The 25,392-nt window shown below is 30.9% G+C and overlaps 3 protein-coding genes across 4 annotated transcripts; 2 read left to right on the top strand and 1 right to left on the bottom strand.

The window, feature by feature from the left end:
* On the bottom strand, positions 1–16,396 carry f (espin protein forked). The gene is made up of 15 exons (XM_070653326.1): positions 16,341–16,396; positions 15,860–16,051; positions 7,667–7,718; positions 7,481–7,609; positions 5,724–5,799; positions 5,607–5,664; positions 5,310–5,541; positions 4,193–4,744; positions 3,789–4,131; positions 3,630–3,731; positions 2,937–3,288; positions 2,739–2,859; positions 2,314–2,667; positions 1,916–2,112; positions 1–671 (listed from the first exon to the last, which is right to left on the bottom strand). The coding sequence occupies exons 2-15, from the start codon at positions 15,988–15,990 to the stop codon at positions 356–358; spliced, it is 3,015 nt and encodes a 1,004-aa protein (XP_070509427.1). The 5' UTR covers positions 15,991–16,051; positions 16,341–16,396; the 3' UTR covers positions 1–355.
* Positions 16,397–17,219: 823 nt separating this feature from the next.
* LOC139100742 (deubiquitinase DESI2) lies at positions 17,220–19,031 on the top strand. 2 transcript variants are annotated; one of them, XM_070653452.1, is made up of 6 exons: positions 17,220–17,516; positions 17,604–17,676; positions 17,744–17,777; positions 17,845–17,904; positions 18,072–18,302; positions 18,684–19,031. In XM_070653452.1, exons 1-6 carry the CDS (start codon positions 17,394–17,396, stop codon positions 18,694–18,696), a joined length of 534 nt encoding a protein of 177 aa, XP_070509553.1. In that variant the 5' UTR covers positions 17,220–17,393; the 3' UTR covers positions 18,697–19,031. The 2 variants fall into 2 exon arrangements, with proteins under 2 accessions (XP_070509553.1, XP_070509552.1); XM_070653451.1 differs by having other exon boundaries at positions 18,700–19,017.
* A 238-nt stretch (positions 19,032–19,269) lies between these two features.
* Positions 19,270–24,268, top strand: LOC139100741 (rho GTPase-activating protein gacH-like). The gene is made up of 6 exons (XM_070653450.1): positions 19,270–21,311; positions 21,382–21,453; positions 21,514–21,550; positions 21,862–22,401; positions 22,481–22,612; positions 22,974–24,268. Exons 1-6 carry the CDS (start codon positions 19,731–19,733, stop codon positions 23,129–23,131), a joined length of 2,520 nt encoding a protein of 839 aa, XP_070509551.1. The 5' UTR covers positions 19,270–19,730; the 3' UTR covers positions 23,132–24,268.
* Positions 24,269–25,392: the final 1,124 nt, after the last annotated feature.

Raw genomic sequence — 25,392 nt, 5'->3', positions numbered from 1 at the left:
TGTTCCATTGTATGCTGTCAAAATAAGCAAAATATTTTATCAGCTAACGGAAATTCCAGAACAATTGAGTAAGCTTTATGATTATAAAAATTTGAATTCACATCTTTTATAAAACAAGCACATTCGGCACATTTTATGAGAACAGTAAGCATTCTCTACACAATAAAATCCATTCAGTATTGAATATTCCCAAAAAGAAAGTAGATGCATCACAGTCAATCAATATTGACCATTAACTAGCATGTAGTAATTGTAATATTGCATATGTCAATTTCTTTAAATATTAACGTAAACTTAATATTGCATTCAGTTACCATGATTTGATATCAAAAATATGAAAAAATTCTAAATTTCTTTAACTAATTAAGTTTAGACGACTATTTGTTTTTCTCAGCAACTTCTTCCACGGAATTATATTGTCATCCTCATTAATCTTTTGATTCTCATGTCCCGAATCATAATCTGGCGTAGACTTTTGTTTAGAGTCCATCGTATCGACATCGTAGCTTTGATTTTCAGTATTTTCAATATTGTCATTGAATGGCTTCATAATTGACGATGATGATGGGGATGATAAGAAATTTATATTATCGATACTCATCGAACGATGTGCTGTACGAATTTTCCACGTATCGTTCATGGGCTTTTGATCTTCATTCGGTTTTGTTTGCCTATAAAATACATGATATAAACATATTGTTAGGTTTACATAATAATTTTTTATGCATCAATTTACGTGTAGTTAATTAAGCATTAATCAGTTTATAAATAAGTAATAATTATCATGAAATGACCATTGGTAGGAGTGGATTGAGAACGCATTTAAAACAGTTAGGAATAATTATAGTATTTGTAATTTGATTCACGAGTCGTTAATTTATTGAAATGAGAAATGTACTTATTTTGCTTATTGTATGTTAGGAATGGATTCATGACCCATGTGAGGTCGACTTAGACAAATTCTTGAGTTTGAGACAATATTTGGTAAACTAACTAAAGCTCTAACTTAAGATCTAGATCAAAGTTGTTTAAACATTCTGATGTACTACTGCATACTTTTATGTAAAGCCTGGACCGAATGCTTACACGGCCTGCGGTTCATGTCATTAATAAGACAGCTTGGTAGTACAATAGTGTGCCACAATACATAGTTTAGACAGAACTGTTCTGGATTATATTTTAATCCTTCTTATAATTTGATGGATGTTTAGGCAAATAACATGGATTTAATTAATATAAACTTTTCCATCAGTTAAGACAGTGTTTCTCAACTTATTTCAAGATCGACAAAAGATCATAGATCTGGGGTTAATTTTTATTTCACCATAATTTTTGCGAGTCACTCGAAGGCTTTGGTAGAAGTATTGACATATAGTGAAGATTGACTAGTCAGTAATGAATCATATTCACATTGACTCAGTTAGCTTGGTGACAGAATGTTTAAGGTACCAATGTAGCGTCGACTTTACAAAGCTTAAAATACTTAAGATTGAGCTATTCGATCAAGTCGAGTTATAGCAAATCATCATTTTTGTATGGACGCTATACCGAATCGAAAATCAGTGATCCTTCTATTTGAAAATGAAAATAAATTCCACCTTAGCCTTAGCTTGGGTGCTTGGGAATCACAGTATTTGTTTAACTATGCTTATACTTTGAAGGAATTGAAGAATATTCATGAAAATATAGATTAAGCACCAAAAATTCTCAATTTATTTTTCCAAGACTGAATTATTTTGCAAAAATTATTCTTCCAAAATTCCAGCATAACTTAAGCCAAAATTTACTAGACTAGAAAGCTTCTCGAGTTAAGACATTTCAGAATCAACAAGTGGACATACAAAGTGAGAACAAGATAGCCCCCTTTAATTACAAATAGAATAATTTGCTAATAAAATAATGCAACTACTACTACCTTAATTTATGTTCAGCTTCTTCTTTACGGGCAATTAAATCCCTCTTCCATTTCGGTATCGCAGACAATCGTCGATCTTCCGCTTCGCGAGCAAGTCTATCCTCAAATTCTTTTTTAGCCTTTTCCGCTACTTTCTTAGCAAGCATTTGTCTCTTCCAATCAGGTATTATATTTCCAAATGTGTCACGATCGGGAATCTGAAATTAATTAATTAAATAGAAATGCATTTAATTCACGAAATGTACAATTTCCAATTGATGGAACATAATATGATTTTTTTTTATAACGTAGTGCTTTAAGTGCATTCATTCAATTAAGTGATGTGTGAATAAAGAAAGACTCTTGAATGCATTTACCGTATCAACAAAATTTTCTATTGTAAACTGATCAGAATATACCTCACTATTGCGTTCCATTTTAGCACGCTCAACCTTCATTTTTTTTATGCCTGTTATATCCTTTGACATCTTTAATTCAGCAATTAAATCAATTTTCATATTTTGTGATGTATATTGCTCATTTGTTGATGATAGGCACTGCATGCTAATTGAACGCGTGGGTGCTGAAAATGTTTTTGATAACATTTTGTTATCAGTACGACGTAGCTGTACACTGTTTAAATCTTGTATGGATATTGATGCTAATGGTTGGTGCTGTTTCTTAATGATTGTGTCTTGTGATGAGCTACTTTGATTACGATTGACGGTATTTGATGGAGGCAATGGTGGTGGAATCGGAATATTTGACTCAATCTTCAATAAAAAAGAACAATAAAATTAATTTAATTAAAATTTATTATGATTGAATGTCAATTGGCAATTACCTTGTTTTCAGTATTCGTATTCAATCCACTTTCGATTATACTTTCAGTTATGTCTTGATCCGTTGGATTTAATACTTTCTCATTAAATTTAATTGGCATATATTCTTCTATATCTGGAGACCTTTTAACCATAAATAAAAACAAATTATGCATTATTCAGCATAAATCACTAAGTCTAATAACTGCACTATAACTCACCTTTTCAAGCCTGTTCCAGATCTCTTATCAGTTGTAATACTTTTTAAATATTCAGATGGCTTAATTAAATGATTTGAGCTATTTGAGGCACTATTCGGGAATGTTATAATCGGAAGTACCAATTGCTTGTTGACTAATCGTGGTCCTTTTGAGTCAATCGATCCGTTATACAAACTTTCTTGATCTTGATTCGTGAATTGCTCAACATCAACTGGTGAATTTAATATATTTGCTCTAGTTTGTTGCTGATGAACTCTTCCACTATATTTACTATTGCTGGTGTTGGTGTTTACATGCTCATCACTTTGATGGTGTAGAGTTTTATTGTTAATAAGTTTGGATTTCTTGCTCGCTGTACCGAATAAAAACGATATAAATAATTTGTGCTTAAGCTGTATTGTAACATTTCTTTCCGATTTACTGTGCATTAATGAAAACATATACTGTGTATACGTACATATCTATATAGAAAAAAAATTTATCTTTCTTTTGTTTTTTCCTTCATTCCAACAAAAAGTTTTGGGTAAGAAGAAAAATGTTGAAGCAAAAGAAAAAATGATTTTCATCAAAAAAGCGCAGTTACGCGATTTAATTTCGATTAAAAATATTATATCTTTATAAAATTCATTATTGCATAGTGTCTTACGAATATGAGAAATGCTTTATATAAATCCCACCCCATTCATATCTCACCTGAAATCATCGATAAACTGCGATTATTATTGCCTCGTACTAATTCACTCGGACGTAATGTCGGCTCCTCAATCACTTCCAAACCAGAATCTGATTCTTGATCTGAAGGAGAAAATTTCTTATCAGCGGATCTACTTCAACATCAAAGGAAATACTTACCATTGACTTGGTCTGAATTTGCATGATCATCAAGTGAATCATCGCTGTTTCTATAATTTCTTTGCATTCTATTATTCATACCAGAATGATTCCATTGAGGCAAAGGAGGTGGCAATGGTGGTGCATCAACTTTCATTGTTGGCGATGTGCTACTCATCATCACCTGATGATGTGCTTTAATTTTATAAGTTTCCTCATCTGGCGGTTCTACACACTCGTATGTTGAGTCTATGTTAAGCATGCGATGATTTTGATTCATTTCGGATATTGATGATTTTGGCTTTTCATATCTAATTGTTTGATTTTGTTCTTCTTCTGTTGATTTCTGTGAATGAAAAGTTTTCTTTTGAACCAGATGTTACCAAAATTTAATGGGAATTGAGCATAACAAGGTAATAACTTACGATAATTTTCATATTAGTTTGTATAATGATTTCGTGGCTTCTAGTTGAACTTGTACTAGCTGATCGACTATGTGAGCCACTGTCTCTCGAGCGGCTTCTTCCGCATGTCACTTTTGCTATTTTCGCTTCCTCACGTACTAAATAGATATCCTCATAATCATGATTCGAATTTTGAAATGTTGCTATTTCATTCTCTTGATAGTTGTTGTTTTTATCGCATGCGGCATTTTTCGGAATCATTTCATGTGTATCATCATCACTCACTGTACCACTGCTACTCGAATGAATCTCAGCTTGCACCGTCATCGCATTATTTTTACCAATTGACTCCTCTCGTACGCTTGTATCTGATTCGAAAACATCTCTAACTCTATTATAAATAACCTCATGTGGATCATGTAAGAAAAAGCTTTCACTGCTCTCGGTACCACATGGACTTGGTGGCGAGAAATTATTTCTCATTGGATTTACAAAGATTCCATCATTTGGAAGTGCATTATAGTATGGTGAGCAACTAGTTGATTCATATGCTGGCTTAACTGACATCAAATCCTAATGAAATTGTTATAAAAAAAGAAATTTATTAACATTTGCTGTTTGTTTTTTATGTAATTAATAATTTTTCGAATGAACAACACATGTGCTGCACATCGTCAAAATATGACGGGAAATATAATAACATACAGGAAGTTCTTTGGAAGTTTCACTAATTTTTGATGTTCTCAATGAAAGTCGAAATATATTGACAAGCAAGCAATGAAAGTGAAAATTTATTGGACACGAAAGAATACCTGATTGACTTATCACGAAGAGCTTGCAGCTACTTAATGTGTTTAATCAAGCAGTGCTTGATAGCGATTTTACTGTTGCTTTGGTTTTACAATATATCATTATGAAAATTGGATTAAGTTAACAATTTTCAGATATTCTGATACAGAAAGTTAATCACTGATTTATCAAACCTGTTTGCAACTTGATTTATGGCCTAGTTTAATTGTAATTAAGAACTTTTCACGTAATTTCAATGATAACTTTGATATTTATTATTCTTTGAAGTTCAAAAACAAACTGATGCACATTAAATATTATTTAAATCTCAAATGAACGTTATACTCACTCTCATTTGTTTATTGCACGTTGGTGGATGAAGATAAAATGGTTCGGAATCAGAATTTGATGATGAACATTTCAGCAGGAAATTATTATTTGTTGCATACTTTTCTGATCCTCTTGTTTTAAATTTATTGCTAGTCGACGAAGACATTGCCAAATCACTGTGTTGGACAAGCAAGTTCAAGCACTCCGTCTGTTGATTTTCAGCTGCATCATTAATTGGACTCTTTCCGTATCTAAAAGTGTTAATGCATAAAATGTATTGACATAACGGAATTGTTATTTTAATTAAATTTCATACTTATCAACTGATAATTTAGCTCCGTGGCTGATCAACCATTTCACAACATTCATGTGTCCTAATAAGATGTAATCAGAGTGTTACGGTAATTTCGATTAATTAATACAATTATATCACCTCTCGAAGCTGCAAAATGTAGTGCTGTTGCACCATCGCCATCTCTAAGATTTGGATCAACTCCTTGCTCTTCCACCTAAATTTTTTTGAAATGATGTAAGGCATAATATATGTGTTAATAGTATCTATGATGCTGTAATAATTATCAGATGCGGTTGTAATTTTTGATGCATCATTATTTTACGGGTGAGATGAGATATGCAGAAAATTTTATGAATTATGCATTCAAGTGCGTTAATAACTAGATTTTGAAATTATGAGGAGTATTTGGGATGGTTATGTAGTTGTAATCAGTTAGAGACTAAACGATGAACAATCAAAATTTTTAATTGATTACGTGATAAATGCTGAAATTGCAACTACATCCAGAAATTGAATTAAAGGCATTAAAAATCAGTGAATTATTAGGAAGCTTTGTATAAGTCGCGTAAAGGCTTCGTTCAATTTTCTTGACTGCTTTGGTACGGACATTGAAATTTGAGCGAGGCATCAATGACTCGAGTATTGAGCTTGATTAAAATATTGATTCCTGTCTCTAAAGCAGAAGAGGCAACCTATATGCCGTAAAAAATGATTGCAAATGCCTTAAACCTTATGTCGTGCGCCGTTTTGATCGATGCTTATCATCAAGTTGTTCCGCAAAAAATAAATGGTTGTCCACCACTGCCCTAAGGCATATTCTGCAAAGATAATGAACAACCTATCTTGAAAACAGCGCAACCTGGCCTTGACGACCATATTAAGCATTAAAAATGACTGGTCGGTCAGTCACCTCAAAAAAAGTTTCAATTCTCAATTCAATGACCTCGAGAAATTCATCAAAAATCACAAATGAAAACGAATAAGTGATAAATGGCATGGGCGTATCGCATCCAGTCGATAAACCGAGTCAAATTTTCTTAAGTTTTAATTAAAGCTAAAATGTTAAATGGTTAATTTACCGGTTGACTTATACCGATTCTTGTAAAATAAAATCGAAAGTTTAGTATTGTTAAGATTGGAACTGAAGAAAAATTCCACGGTTGAAAAACTAATTAATTTTTCTTTTGTCATGCGGAAGTACTGAAAATTTTGCACAGAAAATTAATAAATTTTTTTTTTACATCATCTTTTATGGACAATTTTTAAAGCAGCTGCTTGCATATCAGCATGTATAATAGTATTATGGGATTTGCGAAAATATACAACTGATTATCACATCTATGTACATGCACTTAGGTTAAAGACGTCAACAATAAAGTCATTATGGATTTTCAGATGTTTAATTTCTCCCGAGCGACACAAAATGAAGGAAGACTCCATGTGGACGCCAAATGACAGTCATATGGATTGCAAATGGAGACCTGGATGCCAATTGCCAGCCATTGGATGGAGACAGCTTCAATTGAGTGTTCATAAAAGAGGTTTTAGGAAGCCTTTAAAACTCCGTGTCGGACTTGTGTCACTCGGGATCCTTAAGTGCAATAAAAAGTATCAAATGATATGTGCCATATGGAGATCGTGAATAGCTTTTTTTAGCAAATTTAATCTGCAATTTATTGAGATGTGAATTTTGCTGCCTTTTGTAGCAACAAAATTAGAGAATTGATGGCGAAATTACTGCAATCTGCATATAATTTTACAGGAAGTATCAATTAATTATTCGAATTGTGCTATAATTAATTTTAATGCATAGTACTCGAGTTCAAAGCTTACAACTACTCAATTTTCACACAGTTAGTTCAACAAACTTTACAGCATATTCATTAAATTCTTACCATCCACTTGAGAATTTCCAATCTGTTCATTTGACTGGCAGCATGTAAAGCTGTCATTCCGTCTTTCGCTCTAACATACAGTGAACCTCCCGATTCAACTAAGAGTTTTAGAACATCAAGATGCCCTTCCTGCAGAATCAAAATAGATTAAAATCAGAAAACAGATCTAATATTCAATTAACTTACTTGTGCGGCAAGATACACTGGCGTGACATCGTTATCCATTTGAGTATTTGCACTAGAAGTAAGCAATTTATATAAAGAAATTAAAGAAAAAGACACAAAGAAGAAAAGAAATATGCTGCTTGATGGTCGTATCATGAGTTTTTACATACTACGTCAGTGGTGGACAACCTGTGTGCCGCGGTACACTAGTGGAAATGCCAAGAACTGGATGTCTTGAGCAGTTTCAATCTAGGCTTATCACTAATGTGTGCCGCAAGAAATAAAAGGTTGCCCACCACTGTACTACATACTTTATGCTTGCATCTAACTAGAACAGATGTAGTGAAAGCTTGATATCTAGTTTTAATTGACGATATTGATAGATATTTATATATAATAAAATTAAATAGTTGCTTGGAATTATAATATGTCTCATTATTATTAGAGAGAAAGTTTTTCATATTGTTTTCTTAATAAGCATTACCGCAACAGCAACAGCAGCGATCAACGGATAGATTATAATTTAATCCTAAAAATATTTATCTTAATCGATAGTTGCCTAACAATTGATGGCATTAATGACATTTGAAATGGAAATGTTTGATGCTTGTAATGCATACATAAATGAGCAGCTTGTTACGTCTGCAAATCGTAAAAGAAGTGATGTTCTAATTCATGTAGAAATGAAAATGAAACTTTTTTCTTGTTTGTGCTGTTGACCGCTGTTGTTCTAGTTTTAATTTCAATAAACTGGATCCAATTGAGAACGCGGGAGATCTCTTAAAGGAATTTAATTTTCTATTTTTTTTATTGCCTTGTTCTGATGATGTTCACCTATTTTTTTCGTATTGGATGTTTGTTTTGTGAAAGTGGTTTTCCTTTCGATTTTTAGTGACGCATTGGGAAGCAATAGAGACTGGATTTATGTGAGAGGTGAGATTCTTAAGTTGAAGATGCAGTAGCTGAATGGTATTTTATACTCAAGTTTATCATGATTGGAACAGGTTGAGATTAGTCTAAGATTAGTCAACCGTATGTCTAGTTATAAACTTGATCTTTAAGTATCTTGCCATGAAATGTCAGGATTATAACTAGACATATAGTCGACTTATCGCAGCATGTTCCACTCGGGTATATTAAACATTTTAAGTACGTTCTAGAAAGGTCTTTAAGCTCTGGATAGATACAAATTGGCAATAAATAATATTGAGCTCTAGAAGCTAACAAACATGCATTCAAATGCTGTCCACGTGATTGTCAAGTTTTATAGTTTTATTAACTATGTTACTATAAACTGTATGCTTACTATAAACTTGTCTAAGGACTTGGTCAAGGTTAAGATATCGGTGAATTGGCAGACAGATGTCAAGTTGAAAGTTTGAGCACAAGCTATTGAGAACAGTCTAAGGAAGATCCTGGATAAATAAATTGATCTATACGATCTGAGATAAAATGCATGTTAATATTTCATGCCTCAGTACTAGGATTTAACTATCATTTATGCATACATGAAGTAAAAACTGTTTACAAGCTCATCAATAACTCATCGGAAATCAACAACGGAACATCAATTGAATTGCATTTATTTCTTACATATGTTAATGCAAGCTTTTACATCAGCAGATCTTTGACCTACGACAATATTTATGTAATCAGGAAGTGTCTGCAGAAGTGCAAATAATCACTCGAAAGCTATACAACAATTAATGAATCAAATAATTTATTTTATCGGAAGTATCCCGGATTTGGGGTTTGGTCACTGCTATAAATCATTAATTAACCAGTCATAAATAATTAATTTTTTTAATATAAAATGTGTGAATTAATCTCAATTTTATTGATGAGGCTTGGCTAGATTTGTTGTTGGTGTTTTTAGTATTGGATTTTAAATACTTCATATTAGCAGATTAATGAGATTTTAAGAGATTTAATTTTATGATTTCTCTAGATATGATCATTCATTTTCTTGTAATTATAGCAGGATAAAAGATTAATTTGTATTTATTGATGAAAGTGAAATGAAGATTCTGATTGAATAGTACAACATAGTCGCTAGTTAACCGTGTTAATCGCAAGACGTGAAGGTGACTTGAAGAAACTCTAGATGCTGCTTTTGGTCATTTTTTAACGAAAAAATGAAATTTGTTACATTTCATTGCTTGGGTTAGGGCTTTAAAAGAACCACCGTAACGCTTCGAAATACAAATTTAAGACTCTCTCCCTCCCTAAGCGTTACAAAATTTGCGAACGTGCCTCAAATTGTTCATCTTCAATTTTATGATTTCAACTAATAAAGTGCACAGTTAAAAAGTCAGTCAAATACCCAATTATTCCAAAGTGGACAAATCTTATTTGTCTTATTTGTAGTAGACATAGGTAGAATGCTACCTAGGAAATTGTTGTACTTATATAGCACTAGAGAACTGCTCACTATGCAGTTTCTGTTTGTGCTAAGCAATGGAGTTACCTATTTCTTAGGTGGCGTTCTGCCTATGTTTACTACATCTTCTTAAAACATGATAAAGCGTATCACGACACACAACTTAACTAGACGTACTGCAATAAATTTACTGCAAGGAAGACTTCTTTACTTGCATTAAGTATTTTGTTAAAGCACTATAAAATTAGGTTTTGAGCAGTTTTGAAGCTCAATCAATAATATCAAAATAAATTAAACAATTCAATGTTCGGATTTCATCACCTTTCGTTTTTCGCGTGCCTAAAAAATATTAATCCACTAATTTATCATTGTTATTAATCTTCAAATCTATCCAATAATTCATTTATCTTCAGTTTCAATGCACAATAATCAGTTCTCTTAAAATTTTTGTGTAGAAATTTTCTCGCTCACTCAATAAGAAAAATCCAAAACAAAAGCATTAAAGACATCAAAATAAAGCAGACATAGCTGATCTAATTTAGACAAAAGAAAATTGATAAATTTTGATGAAAATAAGCCACACTAAGTACACTTGAAAACAAAAGTGCTCTGCTGCTGTTTAAGCATCTTTTTCAATTTGCTGGAAAAAATGTGTCATGATCTGATTTTCCAGCACGTCTATTAACAGAATGTATGTGAATGCTTATGCCTAAATTCATGGCTAAGTGCATCTCACATAAAGAAGATGTTTAAAATTTTTACGAGACAGTCTAACAAGATTTTTTAGGAAATTTGGCATGAAAAATTGTAGATTTGCTGTTATTATGAAAATATCGCGAAATTTCTGAAATGGAACAGCAGTTTTTATTGGTGTAAAATTGATGTTCAAATTGCCAGAAAATGTGCTATTTTTCGAAAATGATGATATCAATCATGTAAGTTCATGATTGCTTATGGCAAGCTTTTACTGGTTATTAAGCTAAGTATGTATGAATCAAGTGTAAATGCAATCCTAGATTTATTAAGTCTAAATAGCATGATATCGTGATATCGCTTCAGGATAACTATAAGCAGAGTCAATCTTGGAATCGAGTCAGTCGACTTCAAGTCTAAGATTCTAACGAAGTTCATTAATCACAATTTAATTTTGTCGAACAACATGCTGATTGATAATAAGGATCATTCTTTTTGTCTTAATGAGATGCTATCTTCAGAGGAGAGAAAATCTTTCTTTTAATGTATCGAATACTTCGAGATTGATTCAAATTCGATGTGATAACATGAAACCTTTGAAGGTCGTTCATTCGAATTCTGTCATAATTTGTGCTGTCTGAGAAGTTTAGATTTTTAAATTGCTAAATGTCGGTTGGTTAGGAAATTGATTTGGTCAGTTTCAGAATCAGACCATAGCTTGTTCAATCCCGACAGTATTTGTATGAACCTAAGCTATTAGGAATACTTAGAAATATTGAATATATCCTCTTGTTAAATGCATACTCGTTTTGTTAAATCAACAAAGAAAATAAGTAGAATTAGGCTCTCTTGATCAATATGTCATCCAGATTCAAAGGGTTTAGTTGACCACTTATATTATGGGAGTATGTAATGATGGGAGGTGATAAAATCAATTTGTCATCAAAATATGGTCATCAAAATTTGACTCCAAATAACATTTTTTAGATCTAAATGTGATTTGAAAACAGTCAGTCAGAATCCAAAAATCAGGATAATCTACTTTAGTGACATCGACCGACAGTGTTTTAGAAATGGTGTCGTTCGATTTAAAAGGAAGTCTGAATAAATAATAATAACATCAATAAGCCTAAACATCATTTCATTGAACCTGTCAACATTACATCCATAAAATCAATCTTAGACACCTCCCACGCCTTCACAAAAACAGTCAATAATATTCCAATTATAAAAAGTGATTCCCAAATTTTCCACGAATTTTCCGTCACAAATAATTTTATTAGATAAGATAATAGATACGCTTAAAGCTTGCTAAAGAGAAATAAAATTTTACACTTTCAATTCGTATATCTTATTGAAAAGAAGTAAATTAATAAATTATATTTTTTGAGCGTATTTTTTTCGGTAGACATCAATAAATAAGCATTTTCTATTTTATCACGTTTTGCGGATTTTTCATCGATGTTTTGGATTTTTCACTCATTTCAATCAAAAATGAAAGTTAATCGTATCATTAAATTATTATTTGAAGCTCTAACGTGTCATGAGTATAGCAATAGCAATAATAATATGAGGAAATATCTGTTTTGTGTAATTTTCCGGAAGAATATGCAGTTAAATATGGTAAATGTTTTCAATTCCTTTGTTATTTTCAAAAAAATTTAAGGTATGCCTTAGTTCTAGTTAATATATGCGATTGCGATTATGATTACACAATCCTAATAATTAAAATTCAATTTCATTCATATATTTAATTCAATTACTAGGAAAGACGCGATTATGGTGTTTAATTGAAATGCTCGAAATCAGGCTCGAAATGCACATTTTGTTTACCCATTTAACCAAGTATCATAATAGTAATTATATATGTTCATATTGCAAAATTACTCGGACCATAGACCGAAAACAATAAACAACGAAATTGATCTTTAGATATGAAATTACACTTGTTATGTATATGCGCTTATAAGCTATGATTAAGAGGTGTTATTAGAGATTTATTGGTGACTTGGAAAAACATGCTCCATTAAGAAATTAGATTATCGTTCATAGCAATTAAATTAAAGATTGAGATAATAAAGGAGTATGTGATTGTGAATTTTCCACCGGATTTTCCGGATTAAATGCCTTCAAGGCATAATTGATAGCAATTGAGAAATTAATCGTTTTAATACTTTCTAGAGTATGTTACATTGTATGACAGTGACCAGATGCATATACTTATACATCTTAAGTTGTATGTAACCCGAGTGACATGTGCTGTGAACCACATTTTTGGCGGTAAAAATGGAATGAAATCAATTGTCACTGTAGCTGTCAAGGCAACTTAGTGTCTTGCCTTTAAAAATACGACTTATCGGTGTCCTAACGAACACTTTGAACTTTATTTGATGATTCTCTAATCTAAGTACTGCAATGAAGTTTATGAGGTATAATAAGTAATTTTATGTGCCTGCCATTTCTGAGTGGGCAGGTTTATATCTGATTAGTTTATACCAGTTTATACATTTAGTTCTATGGATGACAAATCGCATCTAGTTGTCACTTTAATTAGATGAACAACCTGTATGCCACGGCAGACTTGTATGTTGCCAAAAAGTTTTGGCAAAGCCATGAAGCGTATGCCGTATGGATTTGGTTCATGGTATCCCGCGGTTCAATGGTGTCCCAACCAAGATGTCCCGCGAAAAATAAAAGGCCCACCCACAAAAATTTGTCAATTCGAGATTGTTTAATTGACAGTTTAGCCTATTGAGGGTTCTGACATGTATGTCATCGCCTATAATAACTCTCTTATACACAGTAAGTTTCACTTTCAATCCCAATAGTCGCCAGAAACTACATGAAACACATTTATAAACCAAAATAATCAACAATCACCGAAAAACTTGAAAAGAATCAGATAATCTTGAACAAAATATTAAAATCCCATTTTCCAGCATGCTACACATTCTTCTTAACAAAATATTTGATGATTCCTAATCTCAGTTATCTCTATGCTTCCATACATTTCCATTAAGAAAACATTATTACAATTCAGTTATGCACAATACATTGATGTGATTGATATGAACAGATGATGAACCCATTAAGATTACACTTGGTCGTGATTCTTAGCTGTTTATGATTAGAACTAATTATTTTTAACAGTTTGTTGAGAGTTGCTTTAAAAGCTCATTATGTTTATGGATTTTGGAATGTGTTTACTCGAGCAAAAGGGGGAACTTTTGGAATGGCTTTGTGCTGGTTTTGAAAGGAATCACGATTTGCAGAAATTTCCTTCTTATCTCTCACGATTGATCACATAATTGTCAAATCACAGTCACTTGAGTAGCTTTAGTGCCACTTCCTAATTTCGAACATAATAAAGTAACAAGGAACTCACGATTAACAGAGACATAAATCAATCACGATAACTACACAAAAAATATGTCCTGCTGAAATATTCAGCAAGCAAGCAGTGAAAATGATTTAAAAGCCCGTAATTAAAATCATTAGATACCCCCAATAAATAAAAGATATTTTTTTGTAAAAAATGCACTAATTAAAAATTGTATGAAAGTCATTAACAAAACAGCGATTAATCACATATCATACCTAAGTTTCAAAGCTTCTAGTTTCTCGGTATCATTACTATTTGTATTACTATGTTGACGACTTGACTTTACAGCCTTTTCTGGCAAGACATTATATTTATAATTTAATTTCGATGAAAATTCATAATCCGATTCAGAGGAATCACTCTTTATTGTCGCTTGTGGTTCAACAATTTTACTTTTCTTTCGTCTCCGATTCACCAAGTTAGGCATTTCTGATTACGCTTATTTAACCTTTTTTGTGATTCTTTTATTATTATTGTTTTGTGAAAATATTTAAAAATAATATTTCATCAATTTTCAGCATAAAATTTTTAAATACAATTTTTATACAATTCACTTCACCCTAAAACTTTTCTTTTTTCTTCTTCTGTACACACCAAAAAAAAAAGTTTTTAAATGAAAGAAGAAATAAAAAAAAAAAACTAAACTAAACTATAGGAAACAGTTTGCAATGCTTTCTCGTTTGAAGGCAAATACTGAATGAATTGGTAAAATGAGAGTACGAAGAAATAACAGTTTTCAGCATGAAAAAATACATTGAAATCGTTCCATATTCGATATGATATGCTCAAACATTTCATTACTTTCTGTTCATATTTTCTTTTTGTCTCCGTGTGTTTACGCTGGAAGATATTATCGCGCATATCATTAAGGATATGTGCTGTAAATAAGCTTATTATCAATATTGTAATTGCTTTTATAATCATCTTTTTTTTGTTGAATATTTTAAAGAAAGTGGGGCTTGATTGAGATTTTAAGGAAGTTACATTCAACTGTCAAAAATAATTTGAAATTTATTCAATTTTTTAGTACAGAATTTTTTAAAAAAATATTTATGAATTCAGCATTTTCTCAATTTTTGTAATAATTAGCTATTTACTCATGCTTCTAATCTATTAAGAAGATCAAGAATTACAGTCGGCATACTTCTATTAGCTTTTCTACTCATTAGTTGGTGATTTTGAGCTATTTTTGAGTAATTTAAATTTCATTGTTTTAGTAAACAATCAGAAAACATTGAACTTTTTTTAGGTTCAAAAATTCAAATTTTTGAAAAACGTTGAAAATTTTAAATATTTGAAAACCGTTGAAATTTTAAAACGTTCTCAAATTGATTTAGAGTTAAGTAAATTAGCCAATTCATTGATGAAGATCTTAAGAAGTGAAAATAAGAATGATTGGATGTAAAAGAAGTAGAAAGCTTCTAGCTTAATTTAGCAATTTAAAGAACATTTCCTCAATAAAAAGCAATTTTCAGTAGAAAATTGAATATCATGATTATTAACAATGAAAATCCTTTCGCCAATTCCCATTAATTGAATACTTCATGCATCTATCAAGTATTTGTCGTAATATTGTGTTTTAAAACCAGATACATTAGAAGTATGTTAGTAAGTAAGTATTCTATCACTCATGTCTCATCTTGCATGCACATCGTCATTATTCCCTCTTCTTATTTTTCTCATTTATTTATCGGTCAGTTGATGAAAGAAAATGAAATGGTATGTGCATGTTGGCAATGAAATTTCGCTTCTTGTTTACCTTATATCCCGTGACGATTCCAATATCATTTCGACACATTCTATACAGCCTCGAGCCGCAGCATAATGAAGTCCTAAACTTCTATCATGTGCATATGAATCTGCTGAATCGGCAATTGGTAATATCATCATCCCGGACTGATTGAAGGATTTTGAATGGTCATGATAAATTTTCCTTCTGTCAGCCAGATTTCTGGAATTAGAAACTTCACTTCACCAAATTTTCCAATTTTTTTTTGAACTTTTTTTAATTAATTAAAATCGCTTATTTAGAAGTAATCTGCACTATTAGACAAGAGAAAGTGTTTATAAATGCAATATATCCAAAGTGAAACTGTTTGTTTTGTATTATCTCAATTGAATTAAACAATAACAAGTATTTGATAATTAATTAAGAGATTCTTCTTATAAACTTTTTCGAGTATTCCACGTCTCACGAAAGATCTAGAGGCACTGCAATTCTTTTATTATGCACCACTTACAATTTGGTTAAAAATAAATTTTTTGGGAAACCGCAAATGCTTCTGAGACACGTCTTTAAAAAATGATCAGACGAACGAAACTAATTTTTTACTCTTGACTTAAAAAAGTTAACTTGAGCTCTCTAAAAAGCAGCGGTATAGCTTATTAAATCTCTCTCTCACGTGTTTTAACACTCAGATAACGCTTTTTGCTGTTTTGGTATGCATTGTTATTATTTTCTTTTACTTTTTTTTTCTCTTACTTTATAGCTACAGTTTTCAATTTTACTGAATTTTTACGAAAAAAAAGGCATAGAAAGAAACACTAAAGAATCATGATTTGACTATAGTTTTTCCATCCATCCGAACGTATAATCTTATTGAGAGAGAAACGATGGAAAAGAAATAAAGTTAATTGCCATTAATGCCATTCAATTGATTCGCGAACCTATAAAAGATGTATTGGGATTCATAATTCTTTTCAATTATCATTGAAATTAGCAAATATATTTCAACATTAGACTAATGAGTCTCAATAACCATTTACAAATAGATTTGTGTGTTAATAAAGTTGATCTTTTTTTTTGTGGGTAACTGTCACATGTTGAAGATGCATGGAGATAAAAACCAGTAAATAACGGATTTTTTAAATTTAAACTTTTGTGCAATCTGCTTTTTAACGAAACCTCTGTAAGAATTTGAAATAATTTTACCGTTGATTGTTGAAAAATAGTTCGTCCAATGTACTTGAGAATAGCCAGAAGCAACATAAGATCAAATAAAGTCTATGCTGTGCAAATATTTGATAAATATTAAGAATTCAGCGAGAAAAAAACATCTGTTTTTCATAACGGTCGAAAAAAATTCAAATTTATTTACATTCATAAAGTGTCCAACCCTTGAATAGAAAAAACACTGAAAAATTCTGTGAAACCATCATTTTATTAATTTTTTTAATTTTGACAATTTAGTCACAGAAAAAAGAATGTATTAAGGCGTTAATCATCCATTTGTGTACTTTCCAATAATCCTGCCATAATTGAAGCTTAAAATTTTTTATCAGTAGTGAAAAAAATGTTCTCAAATTCCTGTAATTTAAATTTCCATTGTCTTGCACCAAAAGATTCTGGCAGTGAAGAACTGCTTCCGACGTCATTAACTCATCGAGAACCTGTTATTTTAAATGTTTATGATATGGTGAATTGAAATTTTAATACAATATGGAAAAAATCCATTAAAAGTGAATTTTTTTTTCATCAACAAACTTTTCTTAATTCATTTTAGTATTGGATTAATGAATATACAACGAGTATAGGTATTGGAGTTTATCATTCAGGAGTTGAAATTTATGGATCAGGTGAGAAAAGCTAATCCAGCAATGTAATTTAATTAAATATTAATGAAAATTTATTTTTCATTTATAGAATGGAGTTACGGTGGACATCCATATAATTTTTCGTAAGTATTACATTGCATATTATCAAGTTGTAGATAAAATTAATAATCATACTTAATTCGTTTTCAGAGGCATATTTGAGATATCACCAAGAGAACATGAAGAGCTAGGAGAACAATTTAGATTTAGGTCTGTTCATTTTATTGTCTTTAGAATTCTCATTCATGCTTACAAAATCTATGATGAGACAAAAGAAAACGACTGCCTTTTGTCATTTGAGAGCTTCCTTTATTAAATTTCCTCATTCTATTTTTTTCTTTCCATTGTTCCATTACTGGATCTTTTCATATATGCAGACAAAGTATTCAAATAGGATCGACAGAATTTTCAGCGGAGGATATAAGGAGGATAATTGAAGAAATAGGAAATCAGTTTCGAGGCGATAAATATCATTTGATGAACAATAATTGCAATCATTTCTCATCTGCGCTTACGCAAATCTTATGTGGACGAGAAATCCCTAGTTGGGTAAATAGACTTGCTCACTTCTCATCGTGTGTTCCCTTTCTACAGCGATGTCTTCCAAAGTACGTATATCAATCAAATTTTTTATTAGTGGTAACAGTGGCTTTCCTTCTGATGGATGTGATAACGGATTTTTAAAATTTGAAAAAATTGAACTGAACGAAAATGAACTCTGTTTTACTGAACAATTTCGAACACATTTTGAAATTCACAAAACCGCTAAAAGTCGTAAATTTTACTAAAGAAATATACAAGTCGGTTTTACGCAGAATGTGCTTTCATCGTTCAGACAAAAAATAATGTAAACATGAATACTTTATGTATGTTTTACACGCGCGTACAACAGAAGCGGTTCCATAAAAAGAGTAAAAATGCATTTTTATAATCCAAAAGTTTGAACTCCACTGACCACGAAAAAATCATGTCAAAAATAATAATATCAGTAATATGACTTAACAGGGAATGGCTCACACCGAACGCCTTACAATGTTCAATCACGGCGATAAGAGAGACACATGATTCGGACAATAGTCCTCTTTGATTCATGAAAAGATATTTAAATGCTAATTAATAACAACTCAACATGAAACTTTCTATCCTCTTCATCTTAAATTAAATTAAATTAAATTAAACTAAAGTATATCTATCAATTAACTTTATAAATAAATAATAATAATAATAATAATACTGATTAACATTGAGTAATTAATAATATAATTAAATGAAAAATTGTGAGAGAAAAAAAAACATTTTTTTGCTTGTTGAAAAAAATAGTAGTTTATAGTTTAACGCACATTTTTGATGTGTATTAACGACGTAAATGAAATGATAAGATTTAAAAATTTAAAGAATTTTAATATATATTTAAAGAAAAATAACAAGAAAAAAATGAAAGTTTAATTGACGAAGAAAAAAAAACATTAAAAAATACGAAAAAAAAAATATAAAAAATTCAAAGAAAAATAATAAAAGTTAAGTGATCCATTAAAGAGAACATTCTTGCGTTTTAATTTAGTTAGATTATCTCCGTTAAATCAACAAATTTACAAACGCATGATTGTGTTGTCTTATGAATCATATTCCATTCATCTACATCCCAAACCCCAGTTTGTTGATCATTCAGAATATAGAATTTAATTAGTGCGGTCTCTCTACTGTCTCTTTTTTTTCTTTTTATTGTCTGGGGTCAAGTGTTTGATAGAATATAAGAATATAAATTGTGAAATATTCTGTATTTCATTTTTTTATGCTTAAACAAAGTTAATCATTTTTTTTTGTGTAAGTAGTTTAGTGTTTGTACAAAAGTAAACGATAGCGGACGGGACTGAATATTTATTCGCGTTAGTTTTCATATATGCTGTGACTCACATGGTGGAATTTCATAAAAGCGACTAGTTCAATAACACAGAGTTATTAGTTTTGTGCATATTTAGATAAAAAATGAATCATAATCATCTGTAAAATACTACATACGTGAGTTAATCACAGCAATGTTTAATTCCAAGGTTTTTAGTGATAGTGAGAATCAAAACATTGTGGAATTTAATAGTGATGATCACATTTACGAGAATGTTACAACGAAATATAACAAGTATGGAATATTGAATGGAATTCTCAGTGGATTTACGTCGAAAGCAAAAGATTTCAATTTATTACCGAGAAAACGTGACAAATACACTGAAATAATCAATGAATGTCCATCGCCAATGAATGAATTTAACTTTGCACAGTTTAGTGACGACATGTCTATATTTGAGAGGAATTTTGAATATCAAATGGATTATCAGAACTCATATACATCGTGCGAGGATGATAACATTTATGAGAATCTCGAATTCTTTTGCGATGAGAATTTTAACAACAGTTCATTAAATAATTGGATGTTGAATCTCACAATGGAAGTTGAGGAATATGATAGTGAAAATATTATGTTTGTTAAAAGCATCCCAAGTGTGTTTAGTGTAAAGAGAAAAACACTTGATTTTCATCGTAAACTCAACAGAAATCAAATCACATTAAATTTTCTCAAAATCCTTTGGAATCGAGAGAATAATGTTGATATAATGAGCTTATTACTACAAACATTTGCAAACCTACTGAGAGATCAAAATAAACAGTCATCGGTTAAATGTAATAGCACAGATTGTTCATCACTTGTGACTAAAATATCGACGGAAAAGGTTTCGTTAAAAAAGCTTAAAAAATCGAAAAAGAAAATTGATAAAAATAAAATTTATCAACAAAAGTTTGAGAATGTTATCTTATCTTCGTCATTAAATATATTAGTGATAACTTACAATAAGTCTCAAAAGTTTTACTTTTTACTCGCCTATAGTGAAATACTCTTCAAACTGCCAACAGGTGTCAAATTAAACCAAATTATTTATGCCATAAAAAATAACTATAAATTTAATTTCCGAACATATTTTGAGGAAATAGAGTTCTTTAAATATTTACGACGATTGTTGAATCACAAACTCAAACAGATACAATTGAACAATAACGTCGTCGACGACAGTGAGGAGGCAATAGAAAATAATAGCGAAAATATTTATCAGCAAATTTGGACGTGTCAATCAATATCAAATGATGATGATAAGCCAGTTATAATTAATAGTGAAAATATATATTCATCATTAGATTATGCACGCGTCGATGATGACAATGAGTGGGAGGTAGATCATGAATTTTCATTTATGAATGCTAAAGTTCTTATGACTGATGATAAAATGATGAATCAAAATAATTATTACAAGACTATATGGGTGTATTACAACGAAGAGAATCCTGATTATAACAGAATATTTTATGACTCGTTGGATACGAATTCAATTCATACTCTTAAAAAAGAAGACATTAAGAGAAATGATATCATAGATGAAGAGAGTATATATAGTGATGCTATAAGTTTATCCAATGACGTTGTCGAAGAGGATTTATTTAGTCAAGTTTATCGTAATTTACCAAATGACGTCAAGAAATGTGAAATTACTCAGAGTCTGTCTGAGTCTGTGGATGCATGGAAAGCTTTAATTCGAGCACCAAACTACTGTGAAGACGAAGAAGACTTTGTAAGAACTAAAATGGCATTTAGTGCAGTGTAAAAAATTGATGTTAATTAAAAGTAATTAAATTTTACAGTTCGTCAATGAATCGATCCTAAGTTCAAACTTTTCATATTATACCGATGTAGAGAATGATAACAGTCAGAGTGTAAGATGAGTTTTATTATTTGTTCCAATAATTTTTATTAATAAACATAATTGGATATAGGTCAATGTTCACAGTTCAAACTTTTCTCTACAATTAGGTAAATTAGTAAATTGTTTTATGGGGGTTGTACACAAATGACGTCATTTAAAAATTGGGTATTTCCATCTCCATATTCTTCACTCGAGTGGGACAATACCGCGAACTGCAGTTTTACCATAGAAATGAGTCGTTAGGATGTAATTTTGGCAACTTCGCGTCTTACCGTTAATTTGGTGATGCAGCGGTCGTTTAACGGGTCAATTGCCTAAATTTGTTCCATTAACTTCTGTCTTCCTATCAAATCAATTAACGACGTCATTTGTGAACACCTCCCTAATGAAATTCAATCATAACTGAGTATATTTGTAGATGATTCTCCTCCGGCAACCAAGCCTTCAAGACAAGAGAGCTATAGAAGTCTAACCGAAGAATATGAAGTCGTAGATAAGCCAGTAAGTCCACCTAAAACACCAAGAGAAAGAGGATTCCGTGATAGAGTAAAATCAAAGCTTAAGATTAAGTCTGGTAAAGCAGAAATCAATAAAACGTCCATTGAGTCCTTAGCATCAATCACTGAAGATGAACTTGTTATTTTCGGTGGAAATCTTGAGAAAGTCGAGAAAGACAATTATCATAAAAATGTGCCAAAGATTATCGTTGATTGTATAAGCATTTTAGAATTAGACGTAAATATAAAGACTCCAGGCATTTATAGAATATCCGGAAATAAAAATACAATCGATGCAATAAAGAAAAAGTTCAACGAGAAAAAGCAATCAAAAAAGGAATCACGACATGCGATGTTGCAAGATCAAGATGTACACACATTAACCGGTCTATTAAAAATGTTTTTCCGCGAACTGAAGCCTCCGCTGATGACAAAGCAAATATTTACACAATGTACTTCAGGTCTGTATAATTGAAGCTGATTAAAACAACAACATTTAATGTTCATATTTGAAAATGATAATTTTTTTTTTATTTATAGAGAAACATTCAGCAAGTCAAATGTGGAAAATTATAAGAGAGATGCCGATTCAAAATTATGCTACATTAAAGTATTTATTTAGGCATTTTAAGACGATTGAAAAATATCAAAATGAGAATCTAATGAATTCTGGTAAGCAATTTAAGGGTTGGTCGCTTATTATATAACGCTCTTAGGGAGGCGTGTTTCTCCTCTTAAAGAGGAGGGAGGAGGAGGGATCGCGGATCAAAGGTTGATTTTTCGCGTTACGTAATAAGAGAACAGACCCTTAATTTAATTCAAATTGCCGAAATTTTCTTTATTTTGACGAAATTTAAGTTTAATCCTAAACAGAGCTCGAAGTCGATTCAATCTTTATATGGAGTCGAATCGACATATCCATACAATATCCGAGTCGACTTAAAGCACTGATTTTAAGGCTTTTCTTTATAACAAATTTTGGTGTTGTTTACAATAATTTTTTTAACTAAATTTATCTTATCATTTCTTTCAGGTAATCTAGCGATATGCTTAGGATTATGCCTATTTTCAAATAGCTTTGGGGAAGTACCCAATCCTTACGATAATGATATATCAAAGTGCAATATGCTTTGTAAATATTTAATTGACAATTATAATGACGTTTTTGAAAGCTTTGAAGAGGCGAGTTAGGATAAGATTCATACAAAATGTGCCATACAAAAAAATATATAAGAGATTCTATTTCCATTTTTATGTATATTGAGATTTTATAAATTATAATTAATCCATCACTTAATTTCAAATTTGAGTCTTAGGCACCTTCACTACACATTTACTTTACAATATTTTAAAGTCTTTGATCATTCATATTTCTCCTCAATTAACTCAATTTATTGCTTAATTTAAAACTTAATGCATTCCTTCTTTTTGATATATGATTTATTGGTCATATTACAACTAGATTTACTAGACTAACTAAATTCTGATTGTTAAAAATAGGTTTTATTTTTAGAACAAAATGTTATTGTATTTAAGGTGGATATGAACTTTTGGACAAAATTTGATGAATTTTAGAGCAAAATCTGGGATTTTTCAACTGAAAGTCATGCTTTAATCACGCTTAGATAGTCATTGCGAATTATATGACTATTGACTTAACTGACCTATATTGACATTTTTTTATCTTATACCAAAGAACATACAATGAATGTGACAGATATTGGTCATCGTAAAATCATGACTAATCAAATATGTAATCTAATGTCCTTGACACAGTCTTGTACATGTTTGATATGAAATATAAGTTCACAAGAGTTCAGAGTGGACAAAAATACGTAAGAACTAGTCACCGACTGGACATTAATTTGTCATGAATTAGTTATGACGTATTTTTGTTCGCTCGGGAGATGTAAACTCAAGAGATGAAAAGTGGATATTGAATTGGCGAGACTCCGTGGAGAGGCACTTCCAATGGAGTCTGAACGCTAGTGGAGACGCTTTTTGGACTCTTGGTATTCGGAAACCCAAACTCTTCTTAACTCTCATATGTTACTAAAATGTACCTTATGTATTAGATTACCGTTCTTTAAGAACATCAATCTAATACAGATGGAACATTTTGGTTACAGTGTTTGGGTGGAACAATCTAGCATGAATAATAAAACATCTTCAATTTATTATTCTGTCACTAAATCAACTGCTCTTGGATTGAAAATCGGAAAGTGATACTAAGAAATCAAGTCAAAGTATGTCTAGACATGGCGTGTTTAAACATTACTTTGTTTGTTTAGGAACATTGTTTGATCAATCCGAGTAGCACAAATCGGTAAATCGATCCAAATTATTGTAATTTGGAATGACTCTGAAGGATCTGAGCCTGACAATTTAGAATCACTCTGGATATATTTTTGATTGCTTAATCGAGTACTTTCCGGGCTAGAGCATAAATTCAGCTTTATGAAATTTCAAAATCTCGCAATGTTGATATCCGAATCCATTCTACCAATTTAGAATCACGTCGACCTCCGGATATATTTTTGATTGCTTAATCGAATTGTACTTTCCGGGCTAGAGCAATAAATTCAATTTCACAACGGAAATTTCAAAATCTCGCAATGTTGATATTGAAAGAGTCTTCATTCTTTCAGATTTAGTAGTCAATATTTGATATTAAGTCAATATTTTTTTTAAGACAAATTTATTATTCTACGAATTTAGTCCCACACGCATAGATTGAAACCGTCTTGAATTATTTTGGATTCGTTAAAAATGATTCAAATTTGCAGTCGACTAAGTCGACTAAAACCGGCTAAAGCCGACTAAAGCCGCGACTAAGATCGACTAAAATGAAATTCTTACACTTGTGAAGTATATGGAATTTCATATAAAAATTCCTTTTTTTTTAATTTCCAACAAGCTTAAGTTCGAATCTCATAATATTTTTTGAATATATTTTCAAAATTTATCACTTTATAATTTCAGAGAAGTCTAATTTTCTTATCCTAAGATGAAAAACTCGCAAAAAAGCCGATTTTGCATAGATTTTCTTTTTAAAACGTGAAAAATTCACGAAAAATCCGACTTTTGCCTCAAATTTCCAATTATTGGATAAAAAACAATAGGAAATAATGAATTTTGCTTCAAATCTTCTTAATTAGTGAGAAAGCCGATACAAAACTTGGCTTTCCTGTGTAGTTTTTCACCCCAAATACAATAATTCATGCAAAACTTCAATTTTTTGAGAGTTTTTCATCCAAAAATTAGAAATTCGAGGTAAAATTTAGACTTTTCGTGAATTTTTCTTTTAATAAGAAAATCTATGCAAAATTTTTTTGGGAGTTTTTCATCCTAGGATAAGAAAATTAGACTTTTCGGAAATTATAAAGTTTAAAAATTGAAAAAATATTCAAAATCATTATGAGATTCGAACTTAAGCTTGTTGGAAATTAAAA

Source organism: Chironomus tepperi, unplaced genomic scaffold (assembly GCF_022539635.2).
Source record: "Chironomus tepperi strain 1889 unplaced genomic scaffold, CSIRO-AGI_Ctep_v1 contig_68, whole genome shotgun sequence".
NCBI lineage: Eukaryota > Metazoa > Arthropoda > Insecta > Diptera > Chironomidae > Chironomus > Chironomus tepperi.
This window is presented reverse-complemented; position numbering and strand designations above follow the sequence as displayed.

Bases quoted from the DNA above. Each gene is read 5' to 3' on its own strand.
- f (XM_070653326.1), bottom strand. From the start codon at position 15,990: ATGATGATATTACCAATTGCCGATTCAGCAGATTCATATGCACATGAT. The intron at 7,610-7,666 runs GTAAGTTAATTG...TTGATTCTGCAG, and splicing joins CAGTGTATCTTGCCGCACAA to GAAGGGCATCTTGATGTTCT. The intron at 5,542-5,606 runs GTATGAAATTTA...TAACACTTTTAG, and splicing joins GCTAAATTATCAGTTGATAA to ATACGGAAAGAGTCCAATTA.
- LOC139100742 (XM_070653451.1), top strand. From the start codon at position 17,394: ATGTTCTCAAATTCCTGTAATTTAAATTTCCATTGTCTTGCACCAAAA. The intron at 17,517-17,603 runs GTGAATTGAAAT...AATTCATTTTAG, and splicing joins TTTTAAATGTTTATGATATG to TATTGGATTAATGAATATAC. The intron at 17,677-17,743 runs GTGAGAAAAGCT...TTTCATTTATAG, and splicing joins AGTTGAAATTTATGGATCAG to AATGGAGTTACGGTGGACAT.
- LOC139100741 (XM_070653450.1), top strand. From the start codon at position 19,731: ATGTTTAATTCCAAGGTTTTTAGTGATAGTGAGAATCAAAACATTGTG. The intron at 22,402-22,480 runs GTCTGTATAATT...TTTTATTTATAG, and splicing joins ATTTACACAATGTACTTCAG to AGAAACATTCAGCAAGTCAA. The intron at 22,613-22,973 runs GTAAGCAATTTA...CATTTCTTTCAG, and splicing joins TGAGAATCTAATGAATTCTG to GTAATCTAGCGATATGCTTA.